Below are 17,909 nucleotides of genomic sequence, written 5' to 3'. Positions count from 1 at the left end.
ATCGTGGGTTTACCAAAAAAAAAATCGCATGCAGGCTTTGCAAAAAAAACCCAAAGACCGAGGAGCAGGAGATGGCACGCTCGGTTGAGCATGCAGAGGCAAGGTTGCAATCGTGGGGCCCCATCCGGCCCAGACCTCCTGGCTCTACGTCCCGCTGGAAGCCGCAGACCCGGTTCTCAAGGCAGGACCCTGACGACTCCTGTCTCCGCTGTTCTCCCCGTCGATAAGGCAAGTACTACATGCCCCATTTCCCCCCTTTCCAGCTCGGGTGAGAGCGGCCCCGAAGTTGGCCCCCCCCTCCGTGCCCTGGGGATGAATAATACCCAGACCTTTTCCCTGGATGTTTCTGGTGCAGAATTTTCCTATCACCTTTCATCCTCCTCTCACTCCATCTCCCCTCCCGGCCCTCCACCTTTCACCCGTGAGGCAGCGGCGGGCTCCGCCAGTAGGGCCTCCAGTTGCGGTAGAAGCAAGGGAAAAGCCCCATTTCCCAGGAAAAGCAGCAGGGGGCAGGTAGTATCCGCAGGGGAGGGGCAGGCCCAGGGCGGTATACCGGCAGGCAACCCCCCCTCGCAGTAACACTCCGCACTGCAGTGCGGGAGGCAGCAGCACCTCTCAAAAACAGCAAACGGTGAGTATCAGGGGCAATGGGCAGCGGGCCTAGAGACTTCGCAAGGGGCAGTGTGGAAGGACATAGCACTGCACGCAGCAGGGCGTCCCAGAAGGGGTTCAGCGGTTTCCCTCCTCTACCGACGGGGGATTCTTTCGGTTGTCCAAGTAGGGAGCCCTCCCTTCCTGTCGGCGGGCAGGGGTTACTGGGGATGGGGAGGTTTTGGTGGCTGGCCTATGTGGTATGGGGTTGGGTTTTATGGGAGCGGCACTAGAGCAAGCGCTCCTGGCCAGGGCTGGTGGGATGGCAAGGGTGAGGAAGCCCCAGATGGGGTTTCAGCGGTTGGTGGCAGGCGTTTGGGGGTGTGAGGACACCCGGATTACAGGTCCAGGGGCAGTTTTGCGGGCTGTATGTCTGTTCCTACAGATTTGGTGGGTCCAGATTATCCCGCACGTCCCAGCAGGAGGCCTGGAGAGAGAGGGCGTTCTCACGGCCCATGGAAGGATGGGAGCATTGAAGTTCGGCTTTGGACAGAGCACCCAAGGCGGCGGGCGGCGGTTTGTTGGGAGCAGGAGCAGGTGAGTTGGAGCCTACAGAGGAGCCGACTATGGCGCGTAAGGGCAAAAAGAGAAAAAGGGCACGTCAGCCTAGTTCTGGGTTGGATACCAGCTCCGCTTCATCTTCAGCATCTACCTCCAGCAAGTCAGGGGTGGACAGGCAAGCGGGGCTGGGAGAGGGCCCTAGGCAGGACATGGGTCATCCTGTCTTAGCGTCGTTGACGGAACTATGGGAGGAAGTACCTAGGAAGTTGCAGAGATGTATTCGTAAGAGGAAGTATGTTAATATTTTCAAGTTATTGGAGGGCAGACGGGGAGGTAGGAAGGACAAAAAGAAGAGTAGGGAAAGAGGGAACAATGGGTCCCAAGGTTTTGAAGAATATTTTAAATTAGGTCGGGGGTTCTTGCGTTTGGCTAGCGTAGTGGGGCACTTCGAGCCAGCACAGTATGGGCTTTATTGGTGTACGGGGATAGTATACTGGGAGTTTTTAAGGACTATGAAGGTTGGGCCTGGCTCAACTACGATGGGAAGTTCAGGGATAAGATGGCGGGGAATCTGCATATGTCCGGGGGTACGTAGGACATTCATCTGTGGCTGACGCAGATGACCAACAAGAGCGTAGGGGGGTGCGAAAGGGGCAGGGGGTGGTGGTTCACGGTTCATCGGGACAACAAGTGCAGGTAATCGGGGGAGGAAGGACAAGCTCCTTTCGGGCCACGGGGAATAGTATTAAGGCAGGGACAGGGGTCAAAGCAGCGAATGGAGGTCGGATGTATGCTGGAGATTTAACAAGGCGACTTGTTTGTTCCCAGATTGCAAGTTCAGACATGCATGTGCCACATATTGCGGAGCCCATCCAACATCCAAGTGCTCACAAAGTCAGAGTGCAGCCCTGCGTAGGGGGGGGCAAGCAGTGAGGTCCAGTTGATAAAGGCGGAGTCCCTAGTGGTGGTAGAGGAGTTGCGAGTTTGGTTAAGGCATTATCCAGATCAAAGGGCGGTGATTTTATTGTATTAGTTTTCAGGAGGGTTTCAAGATCCCTTATACAGGGAGCGGGGGGGAGGGTACAAAACGCAAGGTCAGTGGTGAAGTTAGCAGATGTAGCAAGGGCAAAATTACAGGCGGAGCTGAGTTTAGGTCGGATAGCGGGGCCTTTCGAGGAGCCGCCATTTCGTAGGATGCACCTATCTCTGTTGGCTGTCATTCCAAAGAAGACACCGGGTAAATACGCGAAAGGGGCAGGGGGTGGTGGTACAGGGTTCATCGGGACAACAAGTGCAGGTAGTCGGGGGAGGAGGGACAAGCTCCTTTCGGGCCGTAGGGAATAGTATTAAGGCAGGGACGGGGGGGTCAAAGCGGCGATCGGAGGGTCGGATGTATGTTGGAGATTTAACAAGGCGACTTGTTTGTTCCCAGATTGCAAGTTCCCCATTGTAGCAGCCTTAGCGAGGTGCGTTGGTGAATGATTTAATTCCCAAGAGCGAATGTTTGGTGCGGTACGTCTCATTCGATGCTGCATTAGACTTGGTACGGACGGCAGTTCGGGGAGCATGGATGGCGAAGGCGGACATTGAGTCTGCATTCTGGCTGTTGCCCATACATTCGGCGAGCGTGCCCTTATTGGGGTTTTCCTTTGAAGGGCAGTATTTCTTAGATCGTTGTTTACCGATGGGCTGTGCGGTTTCGTGTGCTTACTTTGAAGCCTTCAGCTCTTTTTTGCAATGGGTCACTGAGTAGCACATGCATTGCGACAGCATGCTGCATTATCTGGACAATTTTTTGTTTGTGGGGCCAGTCAGTCCAATCAGTGTCGGGAACAGTTAGACGGCTTCATGAAGGTGGCAAGACGGTTAGGTGTGCCAGTCGCGCCAGATAAAACGGAAAGGCCTTCCACGCAGTTGACCTTCTTAGGCATCGAGTTGGACTCTAGCGCAATGGTGTTGCGGTTACCAGCGGATAAAGTGCTAAAGTTGCGAGAGTACAAGAGGTGAGGAAGTTGACCAAGGTCTCCTTGCGAAGAATGCAGTCTTTGATCGGGTCATTAAATTTTGCCTGCCGTGTCATTCTGATGGGGAGGGCTTTCATTCGGAGGTTATCTGCAGCTACAGTGGGAATTTGTGTGGGGCATCATTTTATAAGGGTGACGCGCAGGATCAAGGAAGAATTAGGGGTCTGGGAGGTTTTCTTGGAATCTTTCAATGGTGTTTATATGATACTGGATAGCGAGATACCGAATCAGGACATTGAGCTATTCTCCGATGCAGCGGGGTCCACCGGTTTCAGAGTCTATTTTCAGGGACAGTGGCGTGCGGAGCAATGGCCGGAGGATTGGCTGTTGGAGGGCATTACCAAAAACATTACCTTTTTGGAGTTATTCCCCATTGTAGCAGCCTTAGCAATTTGGGGGGAAAGCTAAGCAACAAGCGAATGGTATTCTGGTGCGATAATCTGGGGGTGGTGCAAGTGATTAACCACTTGTCAGCAAAATGCTTGAAGGTTTTGGCACTGTTACGGGAGTTAATAGGTATGTGCTTGCAGAGGAATGTTAGCATTAAAGCTAAGCATGTCCCAGGAGTTCAGAATACGATCGCTGATGTCCTCTCTCGTTTTAAATGGAAGGTCTTCTGAGCGTTGACCCTGCAGGCGAAACGGAAGGCAGAGCATTTTCCGGAGTACCTTTGGAGGCTAGGTCGGAAGAAGAATGGAGACTGATAAGGAAGTCGGTGGCCTATGTTGCGGGAAGAGGAGTGGTGGCTCATTTTCTACAGTCGGTAGATGGAGAGGAGGGGCCAGTTAAGGAGGAGCTGGTGGTGCAGTTTATACTGTGGGCAAAGGACAACGATTATTCCTTGTGTTCGGACAAATCACAGGTCGCGGGGTTTTCGTTTTTCCAGAGGTTAAGAGGTTGGGGGAACCCGGCGGTAAGCTTCATTGTGTAAAGGGTACTAGGGGGATGGCAGAGGGATCGTGGAAGTGAAGGTGACAAAAGGCGGCCCATTCGGTATCCAGACTTGATTTGCCTGTCAGAACAGCTGGCATCGGTGTGTTGGTCAAGTTACGATATTCTGTTATTCAGGGCAGCCTTTTCATTGGCCTCCTTTGGGGCAACAAGGATTAGTGAGTTGGTGGCGAGTTCCAAGGCCAACATAGCGGGTACCGGGCTCATGGTCCATCAAGTGCAAGTGCAGGGTGGCATGGTTATGGTTTATGTGCAAAAATAAAAAACTGATCAAAAGGGGAAGGGTCAAGTCATCATGCTAATCCTGGCTGAGAATGCATTGGTGTGCCCGGTGCGGACCACACAAGAGTATGCAAGGGTGCGCCCAAAAGTGTCTGGCTCTTTCCTAGTGCACGAAGATAGTGCGCCACTAACCAGTTTTCAATTTACAAAAGTTTTGAAAATGGTAGTGGGCAGACTTGGGTGGGAGGTCGGATGTTACAGCTCTCATTCCTTTCGTATTGGGGCAGAGATTACAGCGACTGAAAGTGGCATGTCAGAAGCTGGGATCAAAGCGATTGGGAAATGGAAATCTAAAGCCTTCATGTACTATGTGAGAAAATAAGCAACCTGGGGTGAAGGGGATGTGCGGGCCATTCTGGTTATTAATTGGATTCTCTTCTTTTGCAGAGTTAAAGGGGGTTCTTAGAGTGCAGGGGTGTACCTGGGTCATGGGTCACTCCTTTATCCACTGGGTACAGCGACAGGCATTGCGAAGACCTTACGGGGAGCATCTGGACCTGGAGCGGTGGAATTGGAGGATTTCATGGTTTGGCAAACGGGGAATGAGATGGGCGGAGTTGGTATCCTTCCTGCATGAGCGGGTGGATGTTTGGGGGTGCCAAAAATCATATTAATACATTTGGGGGGCAACAATATAGGGAGGGGATCATGTAGAGAATTGGTAGCACGTATGAGGAAGGACCTAGCAAGGGTCATGATCACGTGGCCTAGCATTAGGGTAGGATGGTCGGACATAATTGTTCAATTGAAATTCAGGAAAGAGCCCTTGTGGAAGAGGGGTATAAAAAAATTAACAGAAAAATAGGCATGTGGGTGCTGTTGCAAAAGGGTTTTTGGGTCAGGCATGAGTGGGTATGGGATGTAGATGAGGGGCTGTTTAGGAGAGACTGGGTGCACCTGTCTGAGGTGGACACGGATTTGTTCAACAATGCCTTGCAGGAAGGATTGGAAAAAGTGATTGTAGGACGCTAAAGGGCCGCAGAGGGGGGAACAAGGACGACCTTGGCCATCCTTGTTTGTGGCGGAAACCCGAGCCCAAGTTGTATTTGTCAATAATGCATTGTTAAAACGGCTTGGGGGAGGAGGGGGGGTGCTACACTAGATGGCCAGCGAGCAGGAGGCTGAAGCTCAAGGCCACAAATTACCCTTGCTGGGATGAGGTGGGGTAAGAAAGGAAGGGGAGGGAGTGTATGCTTTACCACAGGGACATGGTGGTAGAGGCGCCAAGGAGGGAGGAGAAAATGGGTGGGGGGCTTGGTTATAATTGATGTGTTATGATCAGAAATATTGTTGTATGGGCTCAGGTTATGAAGAATAAACTGCAGCCTTTTATAATGCCACAAAGTGTGTGTTGTTTTATTGAGAGTGAGGAAACATAGAGCCAAGCGTATGTCTTGCCTCCCTAGCTTATCTGTCTCCAGCCTATACTTGTTTATTTCCTAAATCTCAACACCTCAATTTTTCATGCTTATCGGCCACAACTGTTTGTTTTCAGTTTGGCTGGTCCTTCTTCAGATCCACTTCCAAGCTATGCTTCTTTCACCATGAAGTGCTTGCTATCAAGCATAATATTTATACATAATCACTAGAGGAAGAAAAAGTTGCTGATTTTCAGGTTGGACAGCTTGAACTTTTGATTTCTGAGAAATTCAAAGTCTGTACATCTTGGCTTTCATGTAGACACTTGAACCTGAGGAGCTTCACATTGCAAAACATCCTTGCACACAACCTCTGAGGCCAGACCCACATGGTCTCCAAAGCTTATATGAGACATGCTTTCTCTTGGTTCAATACAAGGTTCACAACCTGCAGCAATTCCGGTTTCTTGCAAGATCAGCTATTAAAACTGTGCAATACAAAATAACACTAAAAGCAACTGAAATAGTCTGAAAAGCCTTTTATCTTGTCAGTTTTTGCTATACTTTTAAAGACTTGAGTAGCTTTGTAATATAAAAGCATTTCAGGCTTTGTAGTTGCAGCAGATTGTGTATACAGTACTTAGGTGAAATGTGTACAGGGAGATTGTGTTAGCTTCTAGACCAAGGAAGGCAAGCCAAAAGTGTTCCTGTACACAAAAGGTGTTATCGTTAGTTGGGGAGTTATTTTCTTTCCTTTAAATCCATGGCAGAATTACCCTGAATTTGCCAAGAAGTATAGGGTAGACTTTTTAAAGCTACAGTTAGAACGGTTTGTGTGAGTAATTGGGTTTTCATCTCAGAATTGTTTGGGGTTTAACAAAATATATTTGTGGTTAACCACTTGGGCCCAAGCAACTGAAATATGATTTGTTAAGGGGCTCTCTTGTTGCTTGCAATTGGTAAAGCACTGGCGTTGGACTCTCTTGGCGGATGAAAGATGATTGGTCTCTGCATTAAAGGGTATTTTTGTAACTGTTCACATATGTCAGTTACCCATGGACTTTACAGCAGTTTTCAAAGGGTATGCGCGTGCTTTCCCTTTGAAAATTATCTCAGAAAAAACCTACTTGCATGCATTTACAGGTGCTAATCCGTGCCAGGTTTTTTTTTTTTCTTTTTTTTAGAATATGTGCATACTTTCGGTAACTGAAAAGTGTGAACTCCACCCTCAGGTAAAAGTTTGTGTATCGAGGCCCTACGGCTGTACGTTCACCTGCATATAGAGCAAAAAGGTTTTTAAAAGCCCTCCCATTTCCACCGGCAAAACACTGTAATGGCTTTAAAAATTTCCCTCCCTAAGCATAGTCTGCTTGAGGAAAGAAAAATTAGGGAGAATGTAGAGGTTGAGCTGCTTATCTGCACAGTGATGAGTGGTGCTGGGGCAAGCTCTCCTTTGTTTTGTATAGCTAACTCAAAAACTAGCTGGCTTAAATGAAGATACGTATACATGCACAGCTCTGGCTCTCTGTAGATCTGATAAGTCCTGTAGCTTTTTCAGGTCACATGCCCAAAACATTATCATACCAGGCTGATGTGTGCTGGGTGCTTCTCATTGTAACCTACATTGTCAAAAACTGCTTCCTAAATAAAAGTAGCATTCATGGTGTTCTGGATCAGGTAAAACATCCGTGTTTTATTATCCAGGCAGCTAAACTTTCCCTCCAATCAGTCCTCAAGACAAATATTCTGTAAGTCTGAAATTATTTATTGTACAGGTAAATTCTACATACAATTGATATATTTCAACTGCGAGCCCTAGGCAAGAATCTTTGGTAACTGGAGACAAGGTGGGAGAAGGGAGTCTCTTGTGTTGCAGGAGTTGGTTTATGGTAGAGGTAGGAAGGATGAGGAATATGAGGCTGATTTAGTCCTTAGAAGAAGGCGATAAAGGGAAGGTGAAACCCAATCCGTTTCATGGAGCAAACTGAACTCGCGTCGAGAGCTGCTAAAGGAAACACCTCCACAAGCTGGAGGCAGGGAGCAGGGTCCAATAGCAGCGAGCCTAAGAACCATGTAACACAGGGTGAACATGAAGGGTAGTCCCTTGAGCCTATAAGGCACCTTGGAAAACTTAAGTTAGATTGAGTGGGATTCAAGCTCTCCCGATGGTGAGAGAAAGTGGAGGGGGGAGGGGGCATCTTAAAGGCAAAGGCTCACAGATTTTTATCATAGGTTACAAACATGCTTCAGTATTAAGAATCCTCAGAAGGGAGGACTGAACTAAACACAGTTAAACTACAATATAGACAGATACAACATGTACCCACTGCTGGGGACAGAACACATGGTTGTATCATTCTCAAGTAATAGGGATCTTCATTTTCAGTTTAAGCTCCTGAATTTTTTCCAAAGGTGAACCTTGGATTAACCTGATTTTCATCCTAACTTTATGTGGCTTGAAAAGCTGTGGATGCAGCATTTCCAAAACTCTGCGAAGCCAGTACAAGCAGAAGAGCCTGCTATATTCAAATCTCTACCTCCTGCTCCTCTCCCTCCCCCCAGCAGTGAAAACATGCCTCAGACCTCTTCCCGAAGGCAGCCACGCTTTCCTACAGGAGCTGAGAGGAGCCTTGTAGGATCAGTTCTGATGACATTGGCTCCAGGCGCCTGAGAAGCCACTGCTTAGGTGAAAGCTATCCCGGCACACAGAGATGGGGGTCACACAGTACTTAGGCTGCACAGTTCCTCTTGACTCCTATAGGAGAGCGTGGCTGTCATTGGGACAAGGGGTGGGCTGAGAAGCCTGAGGAGCCACTGCTTAGGTGAAAGCTATCCCGGCACACAGAGGTGGGGGTCACACAGTACTTAGGCTGCACAGTTCCTTTTGACTCCTATAGGAGAGCGTGGCTGTCATTGGGACAAGTAGTGGGCTGCTGGTTTAGCTCCAGGAAAGGGCTGGAACCAACGCGTTGGCCAGAGCATAGCTTTATAGTCACCCATCCAAGCACAGATCAACAGCAGCCCCCTCCCCACTAGAGGTTTTTAGCAGGATCCTTGCCTCTTGGGCTCAGCGCAAGCTCAGAAGTGCAGTGTAGGGCTGTACTGCAGAGCATGGGAACATGAGCACCCTGCTGAAAATGAATGGAGAAAGAGCCTGGAGTCACCACAGTCAGTAAGAATGAATAATGTTTGAGGGAAGGAAGGGGTTATTTTTTTTTGGGGGGGGGAGGATTTTTTTGTGGGGATTCTTGGAGAGGAGTTTTTGAAAAGCAGGGAAACAAATAGGAGGAGAATGGGAGATAGAGAGGAAATACTGGGGAGAGGGGTAAAGGGATTAGGATCACCTGAAGAGTCATTTGAGGGGGAGGTTCTATAAGCTAGTTGGGAGGGAATGAGACAGTGGGAGGTTTCTGACCACCAAAATAAAATTCTGATATTCTTCCGAAAAAAATGATGAAAACTTTTTTTTCTACTGATTTTCTCCTGTTTTTTTTCTTGTCAAAATAAACCCTAATAAATTCGCCGTAAAAAAAAATAAAAACTGAAAATTAAGGTCCCTATCACTTAAGCATTTGCGTACTCTTACACTTTCTCTCTCAAGCAGTCTTATGCATCTGTACGTGCTCAGGCACTCCTGTGTTCGCAGGGACCTTTATACATGTATAGTATGATCACCGGAGCATTGGATCGCCATCTCTTCAGAGCTGGTTTGGGTGTTTGCCCTGTGCAGTGTGGCCTCATCACTTCTTTCGTATGGCTGAGTTTAGAGTTAGACAGCACCGATGACAGTGCAGAGCCAGGGGTCAGCTCTGGGAGGCATTGCTGTTAGCTGTGCTCTGTATTACTGGTAGTAGCAATTGTGCTCATTAAGTAGACTAGATAGATCACGTGGTCCTTTATCTATTGACAACAGTTATCAGCACTGCCACAGTCCGGAAAGAAGGGGTAGCCTGCCCCATCACTTGCTCTGTAGAGATGGAGATATTGAATTGAAAAGATTTTGGTCATATGTGACAGGTATGTAGTTTTTGGAACCTTCCTTAATCTGGATCTAAGCTCAGGTCTGTCCTTTTGGTGGCAAAATTACACATCTGAGTTATTCATTTAGAGTTTTGAGTTTTACAGATCAGTGGTTTCTGTTCCTAAAATAGGACAGATTCCCAAATGCATAAAGTAATGTTTCATATTTATAATCCTAAAACAGTTCTTCTCAGTGCACCATTGCTCATCTCCCCTCCATTGTCCTCATCTCCTTTTTGTCTCGTATGGTACTGTTTCTCCATCCTGTACAACTTATTTAGAAAGAACAATTTCTGAATGCTTGTTGCCAAGAAGCAAGTTTCCAGCTTCTTTTGATATATTTATTTGCACATAGATTCTTATTTGACCATTTAACTGCTTGCCTATATTATTTCTTTGCTGATGAGAGGGCAGATCCCTCTTCTCCACATGTGGACTATTTTCTTTTTTTTTTTTTTTTTTGCTGCTGCCCATTGTACATTGGAAGCTATTATGCATTGTCTTTTCACTTGTTGCAACCTGTTTTTATTTTTTCTGTTTCAGGTAAACCTGTTTATTTTGCTCTCTGTGGTCTGCGTGCTTCTGAACCTGGCTGGGTTTATCCTAGGTTGTCAGGGTGCCCAGTTCGTGTCCAGTGTGCCCAGCTGTCATTTGGTGAGCGGAGGTGCCCCCAGGATTTTGTGTTTTTCTCGTGGCCGCATCGTACATGCTATGTCTGCCATCGGTGGCCTCGCTGCCATGCTAATACTAAGCCAGGGGTTAAAGTAGCAGCATGCAGACTTCTTTATGAGCAGTGATCTGCTTTAGAAGGGCTAGCCCTGTATTTTGAATATATGGAATGACCAATTTGTCTTCCATTCTTACTTTCCAGAGTGTTAATTCAAGCCCATGTGTTTTGAGGGGGGGAGATCAAACATGATTCCACTTCATATTTGCCATAACTTTTCAAATGTTGGAAGGTGACTGCTACTCTTCTTCAGATTTAAATAAAGACCGTCATCATCAAACACACACTTCTCTCCCCGCTGATACTCCTCCTTCCCTGTATCCTGTTTATTCTCAGATGCAGTCCTTGAAAAACATATGGGGCAGTTTTGTTTTGTTTGGTTTTTTTTTTGGGGGGGGGGAGGTTAATGGAAAAAGGAAATCGTGATTTTAAAATAAAAGGTATTGCAATTTAAAGGTAATATTCAGTTACACAATGTGTATGTGTTGGGGGGGGGGGGTGTTTGGAGGGTTGGGGTGCTTTAGATTATTATCCACAGATTATTCCTGAATTATAGGATGCTTGTGTGCACACACTTCTTTCTCTAAAGCAGCAAGTTGTCCTTCTGAAGGTAACTGGTGAGACCAGGAAAGGGCAGCCACAGCCCTGGTTATGATTTTCTTGAAATGTATTTCTCAGTAGTTGAAATGTAATTAACTGGGAGCCTAGGTAATGGCTCGTAAGCGCAGTCTCTTCATTTCATGATGCTCCCAGCACCACTTGGATGTCCTGTCAAAAGGACCCAAATTCTGGTCAAGGCATGATGAGTAGAAAGCAGGGGAAAAGGATCTCCTGTTGGTCATTTTCTTACTTAAGTTTGATATATTTTTTTTTTTTTGTGGGCCACTTTAGAGAAAGTAGGCCTTTTTTGTTTTCTCCTATTTATTTTCCTCCACTTGCACGCTGCTTCATTGGCCATACGTGTCTATCTTTCAGTCTTGCATGCAGCACAGCAGGCTGCATTAGGTATCTGTCTTGGCAGCTGAGTTAACCTGATTTGAATTTTTCCTTTCAAAACTAAAGTGTTTATCAGTCTTCATTACCTGCTGCGAGCTAAGCTGTACAGTGTTCTTTTTTTTTTTTTTTTTTAGATTTTAGCTTTTCCCTTTTTTGTTTGTTTTCTGTTCATTCTTTCTCCTGTCTCACTCGTCGTCTTTCTCTGTTGTGTGTGTCCTTTGAGTTGCTGATATTTTCAGCACTCCTTTCAATGATTCTTTATCTCTTTTCCTCACTTATCTATTTCTCTGTTTCTTCTCTCTCTGTATTTTGGTGTCCTTTACTCTCCTTGTCTATGGTCTCTTCTGGTTGTCTGGCTCCCTTTTCGTGTCTCTCTCTTTTTTTTTTTTCTTTCGTCTCTGCTATTTCTCACCACTTCAATTCTGCCTCTCACCTACACCATAGCTGTAAATGCGAATATAAGAACAATATATTAGGTGATTGTAGGACAATAGCTTTTCTGGGTTCGGGCAGAAGTCTAAATTCAGTAGGGTCAACTTGCTTTTCCCCACTCTGGAAGTGTTGTCTGAGTTCCACAGAAAAATATGCTTTAAGGGGAGTTATTCTCTCTTAGTCCCCTGGAGTGTTCAAAATCCAAATGGTCGTCTTGGGGATTGGCAGTCACATGTCGAGCCTTCCTTTCTTGAGTTAGGGACCCTGGTTAGCCACAAGCATAGCCTTAGAAGGACAGCATATGGGAAGGGAAACCGCACTCACGATTTCCTGGTGTCTTGGACTATGTCCTTAGAGGTTACCTTCCCCAGATCACCCCCCATCCCCTGCCCGCCCATGCAGTCTCTCACATGCTTGACATTTAGTGCCTTGCCCTCAAAATGCTCAGTTCATGTATCAGGGAAACAAAAGAGAGAGAAGAGAAAAAGAAAAAAAATATCACAATTATCCCAGCCTGTTTCTCCTGAACAGGCTCATGTACTGAAGCTGAGTCCTTTCAGCGCTTCGCTCACTTCAGTTCGATGGTGTAAACAAAACACTCTTGCCTACCTCAGACCTCCCCTTTCAATGATTGCCGTTCTCTCAGCTGGGATTTCCTCTAAAGAATTCGCTGGGGGCTTGAACTCCATCCTAATTGTTTTCACTCTTTCAACCTGCTCCTTGGCCCCAGCTCCTGCCTGCACCTTTGGGGGATGGGATCAAGATTCCTTTTGCTTCCTCTCTGTGTCATTTACCTTTTTCAGGGGTTTCAAACTAGAAGGGGGTGTAAATCCTATTACATATCTCCAGCCTGCATGCCCCCTCACCTTTTAGATGCCAGTAAACATCTGTCCTCTGTTCTTATGGTCTGCATTGGCCACTGTTGGAAACAGGATGCTGGGCTTGATGGACCCTTGGTCTGACACAGTATGGCATGTTCTTATGTTCTCCGGTGGATCTCCTGACCCCCTCGGAAAGGTAATCAGCATTTTGATAGTTTTTCCTAGCATAATGTACTGATGAGTCAAATGTTTGGAGGTAAGAGATACCATCTAGTAAGCCCCGTGCCGCATAGGCGCCAGCTCTGTGGGTACTTGAGCACCCCAAATATTGTCTCCTGTACTCCTGTGGATCAGGAGTTGAGAGCTCCCATACTACAGGGCTTGGGGAGGGGGAAGGAAGTAAGGGAAGTGCTTCTGCCTCCTAGCGTCTGCTCCCACTTCCCCCTGCAGCCCTAGTCTAGGACAGACAGGCTTCCTGAGTTGCAGCGGAGATGGGGAAGAGCCATTGATAGAAGGGCTAGAAAGGAAAAGAGGGACAAAAGAGTTTTATAAGTAGGGTGAGAGAGGGGCTGAGAGAACTGCTGGGGTGGTTGTTTGTAAAAGGCAATACTGGCTGGGGGGGAGGAGGAGGAGCAGAGGTTGTGCGAAAGGGGATTGGGAGAACAGTTAGGGGAGAGGAGTAAATGCAGGTTGGGAGAGTAGTGGAGAGGGCTGAAAGATAAGGAGTGGGGTGAGTGATTAGGAGAAAGAAAAGGAAGAGAGGGGTGACGAGTGCTGGGAAAGGAGCTATGTGGATGGGGTATGGAGCTGATAGGGGAGGTAAACCAAGAAAAGGGTTGGGAGAAGAGGGAATATGGTGGAGGGAAGAAGAAAGGTGAAGAGAGATGGAAATGGCAGGAGGTGGTGAGAGTAGATAATGAGTCGTGGAGTGACAGCTGGAGGATAGAAAGTTACACACGTGGAGGAAAAATAACAAATGATAAAGAAATGAGAGGAAGACCAGAAAATACACTTTAAAAGAAAAAGGGAGGTCTAAGAAGAAGTCAAGAGCTAGCAGAGACCGGATAGATTCAAATTAGACACAAAGGTTGGGAAATTGTTTATTTGAAGTTTGGTGAAGATTTCTGTGCTTGCTGGGCAGGGAGGGTCAAGAGTGAGGGGGGGGTGGAGCAGATGATGTCTGCCCTTTTCTTCCAGCTTTGGAGTCACCAGGGTAAATAAGACATTTTATTGGAAGTATGGGGAAGAGAGAAGGAGACTGTGGGGATGTGAGATATTATAGGCTCAAAATCTCTCTTTAAAAAATTGGCAGCCCCAGCGTTGAGAGAGGGTCTGTGGTTAGGGCTTGTGCTCTGAATCAGGTAAACATCCGTGCTTTTTCCTATTCAGGCAGCTAAACTTTTTCTCCAATCAGTCCTCAAGACAAAGATTCTTTAAGTTTGAAATTATTTATTGCTCAGGTAAATTTTTCATTACTTACAATTGTTGCATTTCGAACGTGAGCTCCTAGGCAAAGATCTTTGGTAACTGCAGACAGGGTAGCAGGAGGGAGAAGGAGGTCTCTTGTGTTGCAGGAGTTAGTTTATAGTAGAGGTAGGAAGCTTGAGGGATATGAGGCTGATTTAGTCTTCAGATGAAGGCAGTAAGAGAAAAGGTAAAAAACCCGATCGTTTCACAGGGTTTTACAGAGCGCTGCTGGCTCAGAAGCAAGCAAGGGCAAGACTGAACTCTCGTTGAGAGCTGCTAAAGGAAATGCCTCCATAAGCTGGGGGCAGGGGGGCAAGGTCCAATGGCAGCGAGCCTAAGAACCATGTGACACAGGGGGAGCATGAAGGGCAGTCCCTTGAGCCTATAAGACACCTAGGAAGACTCACATTAGATTGAGGGGCATTCAAGCTCTTCCGATAGTGAGAGAAAGTGGAGGGGGGAGGGAGCTTCTAATAAGGGCAAAGGCTCCTCTTAAAGGCAAAGACTCACATACTTTTATCATGGGTTACAAAAAGTGTTTCAATATTAAGAATCCTCAGAAGGGAGGACTGCACTAAACACAGTTAAGCTACAATATGTACAGATACAAACATGTACCCACTGCTGGGGACAGAACAGCTTGAATTGAGGTAAACTCAGGACATGCAAGAAGTGGAGTGTTTTATGTGGACTCTGCAGGCATGGGACTGTAATCTGATTGCCAAGAGGGAAGCAGGAATAGTTCCAGGAAAAAAAAATAGTACTTAGGCTCAGGGAGTGCAGAGCAGGGAAGTGGTCAAAGCTTGGAGAGGAAACGAATCACAGATTGAAAGATGTGCAGAGCCTGCCAAGGAAGGGAAGCCTAACTTGCTGATGAGGGGTGGGAATCAGCGAAGGGATGGGTGAACCAAGCCTGCGGGGGGGAGGGGGGACAGCTGGCTAAGGAGAGTGAGGCGGAGCCTGCTGGGGAGTGCAGGGATGGGAAGAGGAACTGGGAGGGGAACAGAGGCCGACAGGTCAGTGGGAAATGAGAAGAGCATTCTGAGGTGACGTAAGAGTTGAAGCTGTAAGAGGAGAATTAAACCCCCTCCCCCCAAATATAAAATGTAGAATATTCTCATACAGGAGGGTGAGAGTTAAGAGAGTAGCGAGTTAAGGAGGGGAGAGGGAAGGTAGATTAGGAGAATGAGAGAAAAGGAACTGATGTGGATGGATTTTTGGTGGGGTGGGGGAATGGAGCAGGAGGGAGGAGACTGATGAGGATGAGCTGGGATTGGGGAGAAAAATTAATCGTGGGACTCAAGAGTGCTTCTCTGGCTTTTGTTTTGGCCACATGAATCTTTCCCATGTTCACATTACCTAGTCCTCTCTGGACGTTTAAACACAGGCTGGTCAGTCATATTCATAACTCACTGTGTTTTGTTTTTAATTTTTTGCTGGTGGTACTATAATTTGTGTTGAGTTCAGTACCCCCAATCGTTTTCAAAAGTTGGCGCCTATGCCGTACTGGTATCCTTCATTACGTTTAGCCACCTGAGAGGGGGCATGATCTGTAACCAAGGCAAACTGCCTCCCAGTTAAGTAACATTTTGGGGATTCTTTGGCCCAGCGTACTGTTAAACATTCTTTCTCTGCAATTCTTTTCCCTTGGGAATAGTTTATGGCTCAGGTACAAGACTGGATGTTCTTCCCTTGATGCTTTCTAGGACAAAGCGGTTCACAATCCTATCTTGGAGCATTGGTTTGAGGTATAAATTCCTTATTAAAATCCACACCGAGCAAAATGGGCTCTTGCCACTGTACTTGATTTAGTGCCAGGAAAGTTTCCTCATGGTTTGCTCCCCCCCCCCCATCCACCCTGATCGGGGCTGCTTCCTTTGTTAATTGGGGATCAGTTGTCATGGGAAAGTCCGGTAGAAATTTTTGGTAATACCCGATTAAGCCTAAAAAGGATTGCACCTGCTTCTTTTTCTGGCCTAGGACTCTGTTCAATGCCCTGCACCTTTGCTATTGCTGTATGTACTTGTCCCCTCCCTGTTATATACCCTAGGTATTGGGTCTCCCTTTCCCCCACTGAACATTTTGAGGGGTTCGCCGTCAGCCCTGCCTCATCAGCTGAAGGCAATATAGCTCCTGCATTATCTGTGGTGCCTCCAGTCTCAACTGAAGATCATCACATAAGCCACAACATAGGCCTGATGAGAGCGTAGTACTAGGGTCATGAGTTTTTGGAAGGATGCAGCAGCTTCATGAACAATGTTCCCTCTAATTTTTGAAAGGCTACATGTGCAAAAATTTTCTTTTGTATACCATTTTATAAGCTGCTTTGAAATTTGTGCACTACAAACCAGTATAATGAAAATGCTGGGATTTGTTGTGCGTGCTATGTTTTGCCATATGTGCAGGGATCGTGACCCATGTGCATACACACACACAGCTTAGAGGAATCAGTGTCCATTAACTCCAAAAAGGAGTATCTTAAATTGGTACATACCAGTAGCGGTTGGAAAGAGTGTTTTCTCTTGGGACGGCTGACTCTGGGGTATCTGCCAGTACCCCTTAGTTAAGTCTAAAGTTGTCATGTTTTGGGCTCCCCCAAATAGTCTAACAATTCATCGATGCAGGTCATGAAATATGCGTCAAATTTAGAGACCGCATTGACTCCTCTAAAGTAAATACAGAAGTCCAAGATGCCATACAAATAAAACACCCATAAATATCCACATAAATAAAATAAAAACAGCACTAAAATCACAATCTTTGCTTCCATTCTTGAACATAAAAACATGCCATACTGGGTCAGACCAAGAATCCATCAAGCCCAGCATCCTGTTTCCAACAGAGGCCAAAACCAGGCCACAAGTACCTGGCAAGTACCCAAACACTAAGTATATCCTTCGCTACTGATGCCAGTAATAGCAGTGGAAGAACTGATACAAACTGCTCTACTACAACCATCTCCACCACTTCAGGCTCTGATTTACTATCAGGTTTTAGCCACCGCTAGCACCCATCCTTTGATTTTTGATCCAAAATCCATGGCCTCTCCCCTGGGGTAAAAGTTAGGCTTCTAAATTTTTTTTTATGGTACCACTCCTTGGACAGCCCCAATCAGACAAATGTGGAAGCCTTGACTTGATAGTTTTGGGCCTGCTGGTTGTTGAGGGCTCAAAGGGGAGAGAAGAAATAAAACACAATTGTCCCAACCTGTTTCTCCTCCACAAGTTTTGTGTACTCAAGCTGAGACCCTGGCCACACTTTTTTTGAGCCCTTCATTTACTTCAGTTTGGTGGGGCAAACAACAACAACAATCCCTTGCCTACCTCAGGCAAGCCCTTTCAATCGCTGTTCCCCCTGTTCACTCAGCTGGACTTTTCTCTGAAGACTTTGCTGGAAGCCCCCCTACCCTCTTAATGAACTCCACCTTAAGTCTCTTCCCTCTGCCTGCTCCGTGGTCTGGCTCCTACCAGCACCTTGGAGGGATGGGAGCAAGATTCCTTTTGCTGCCTCTCTGTGGGTTGTTTTTTTTGTTTTGTTTTTTGTTGTTTTCCTTTTCCAGGGGTTTCACACTGGAAGGGGATGTAAATACCATTACAGTGCTATTTGGGCATTTTTTTTTTCTTCAGTTCTCCTTTTCTGCCTTCTGTCTTAGAATCCTTCCCCCGCCCCCAGTGGCTTT

At 46.7% G+C, this 17,909-nt stretch overlaps 1 protein-coding gene across 1 annotated transcript in view; it reads left to right on the top strand.

Annotated features, from left to right (window-relative positions):
• The window catches only part of FAM189A2 (family with sequence similarity 189 member A2), a 174,656-nt gene that overhangs the window by 78,852 nt on the left and 77,895 nt on the right, over positions 1-17,909 (top strand). Inside the window, exon 4 of the mRNA XM_029615947.1 lies at positions 10,331-10,441. Within this exon, the coding sequence (XP_029471807.1) occupies positions 10,331-10,441 (111 nt within the window). The remainder of the gene's footprint in view (positions 1-10,330; positions 10,442-17,909) is intronic.

The sequence above is a fragment of the Rhinatrema bivittatum genome, chromosome 1, assembly GCF_901001135.1.
Source record: "Rhinatrema bivittatum chromosome 1, aRhiBiv1.1, whole genome shotgun sequence".
In the NCBI taxonomy this organism is placed as follows: Eukaryota; Metazoa; Chordata; class Amphibia; order Gymnophiona; family Rhinatrematidae; genus Rhinatrema; species Rhinatrema bivittatum.
Note: the sequence above shows the minus strand (reverse complement) of the source record. Positions and strands in the feature narration are given on the sequence as shown.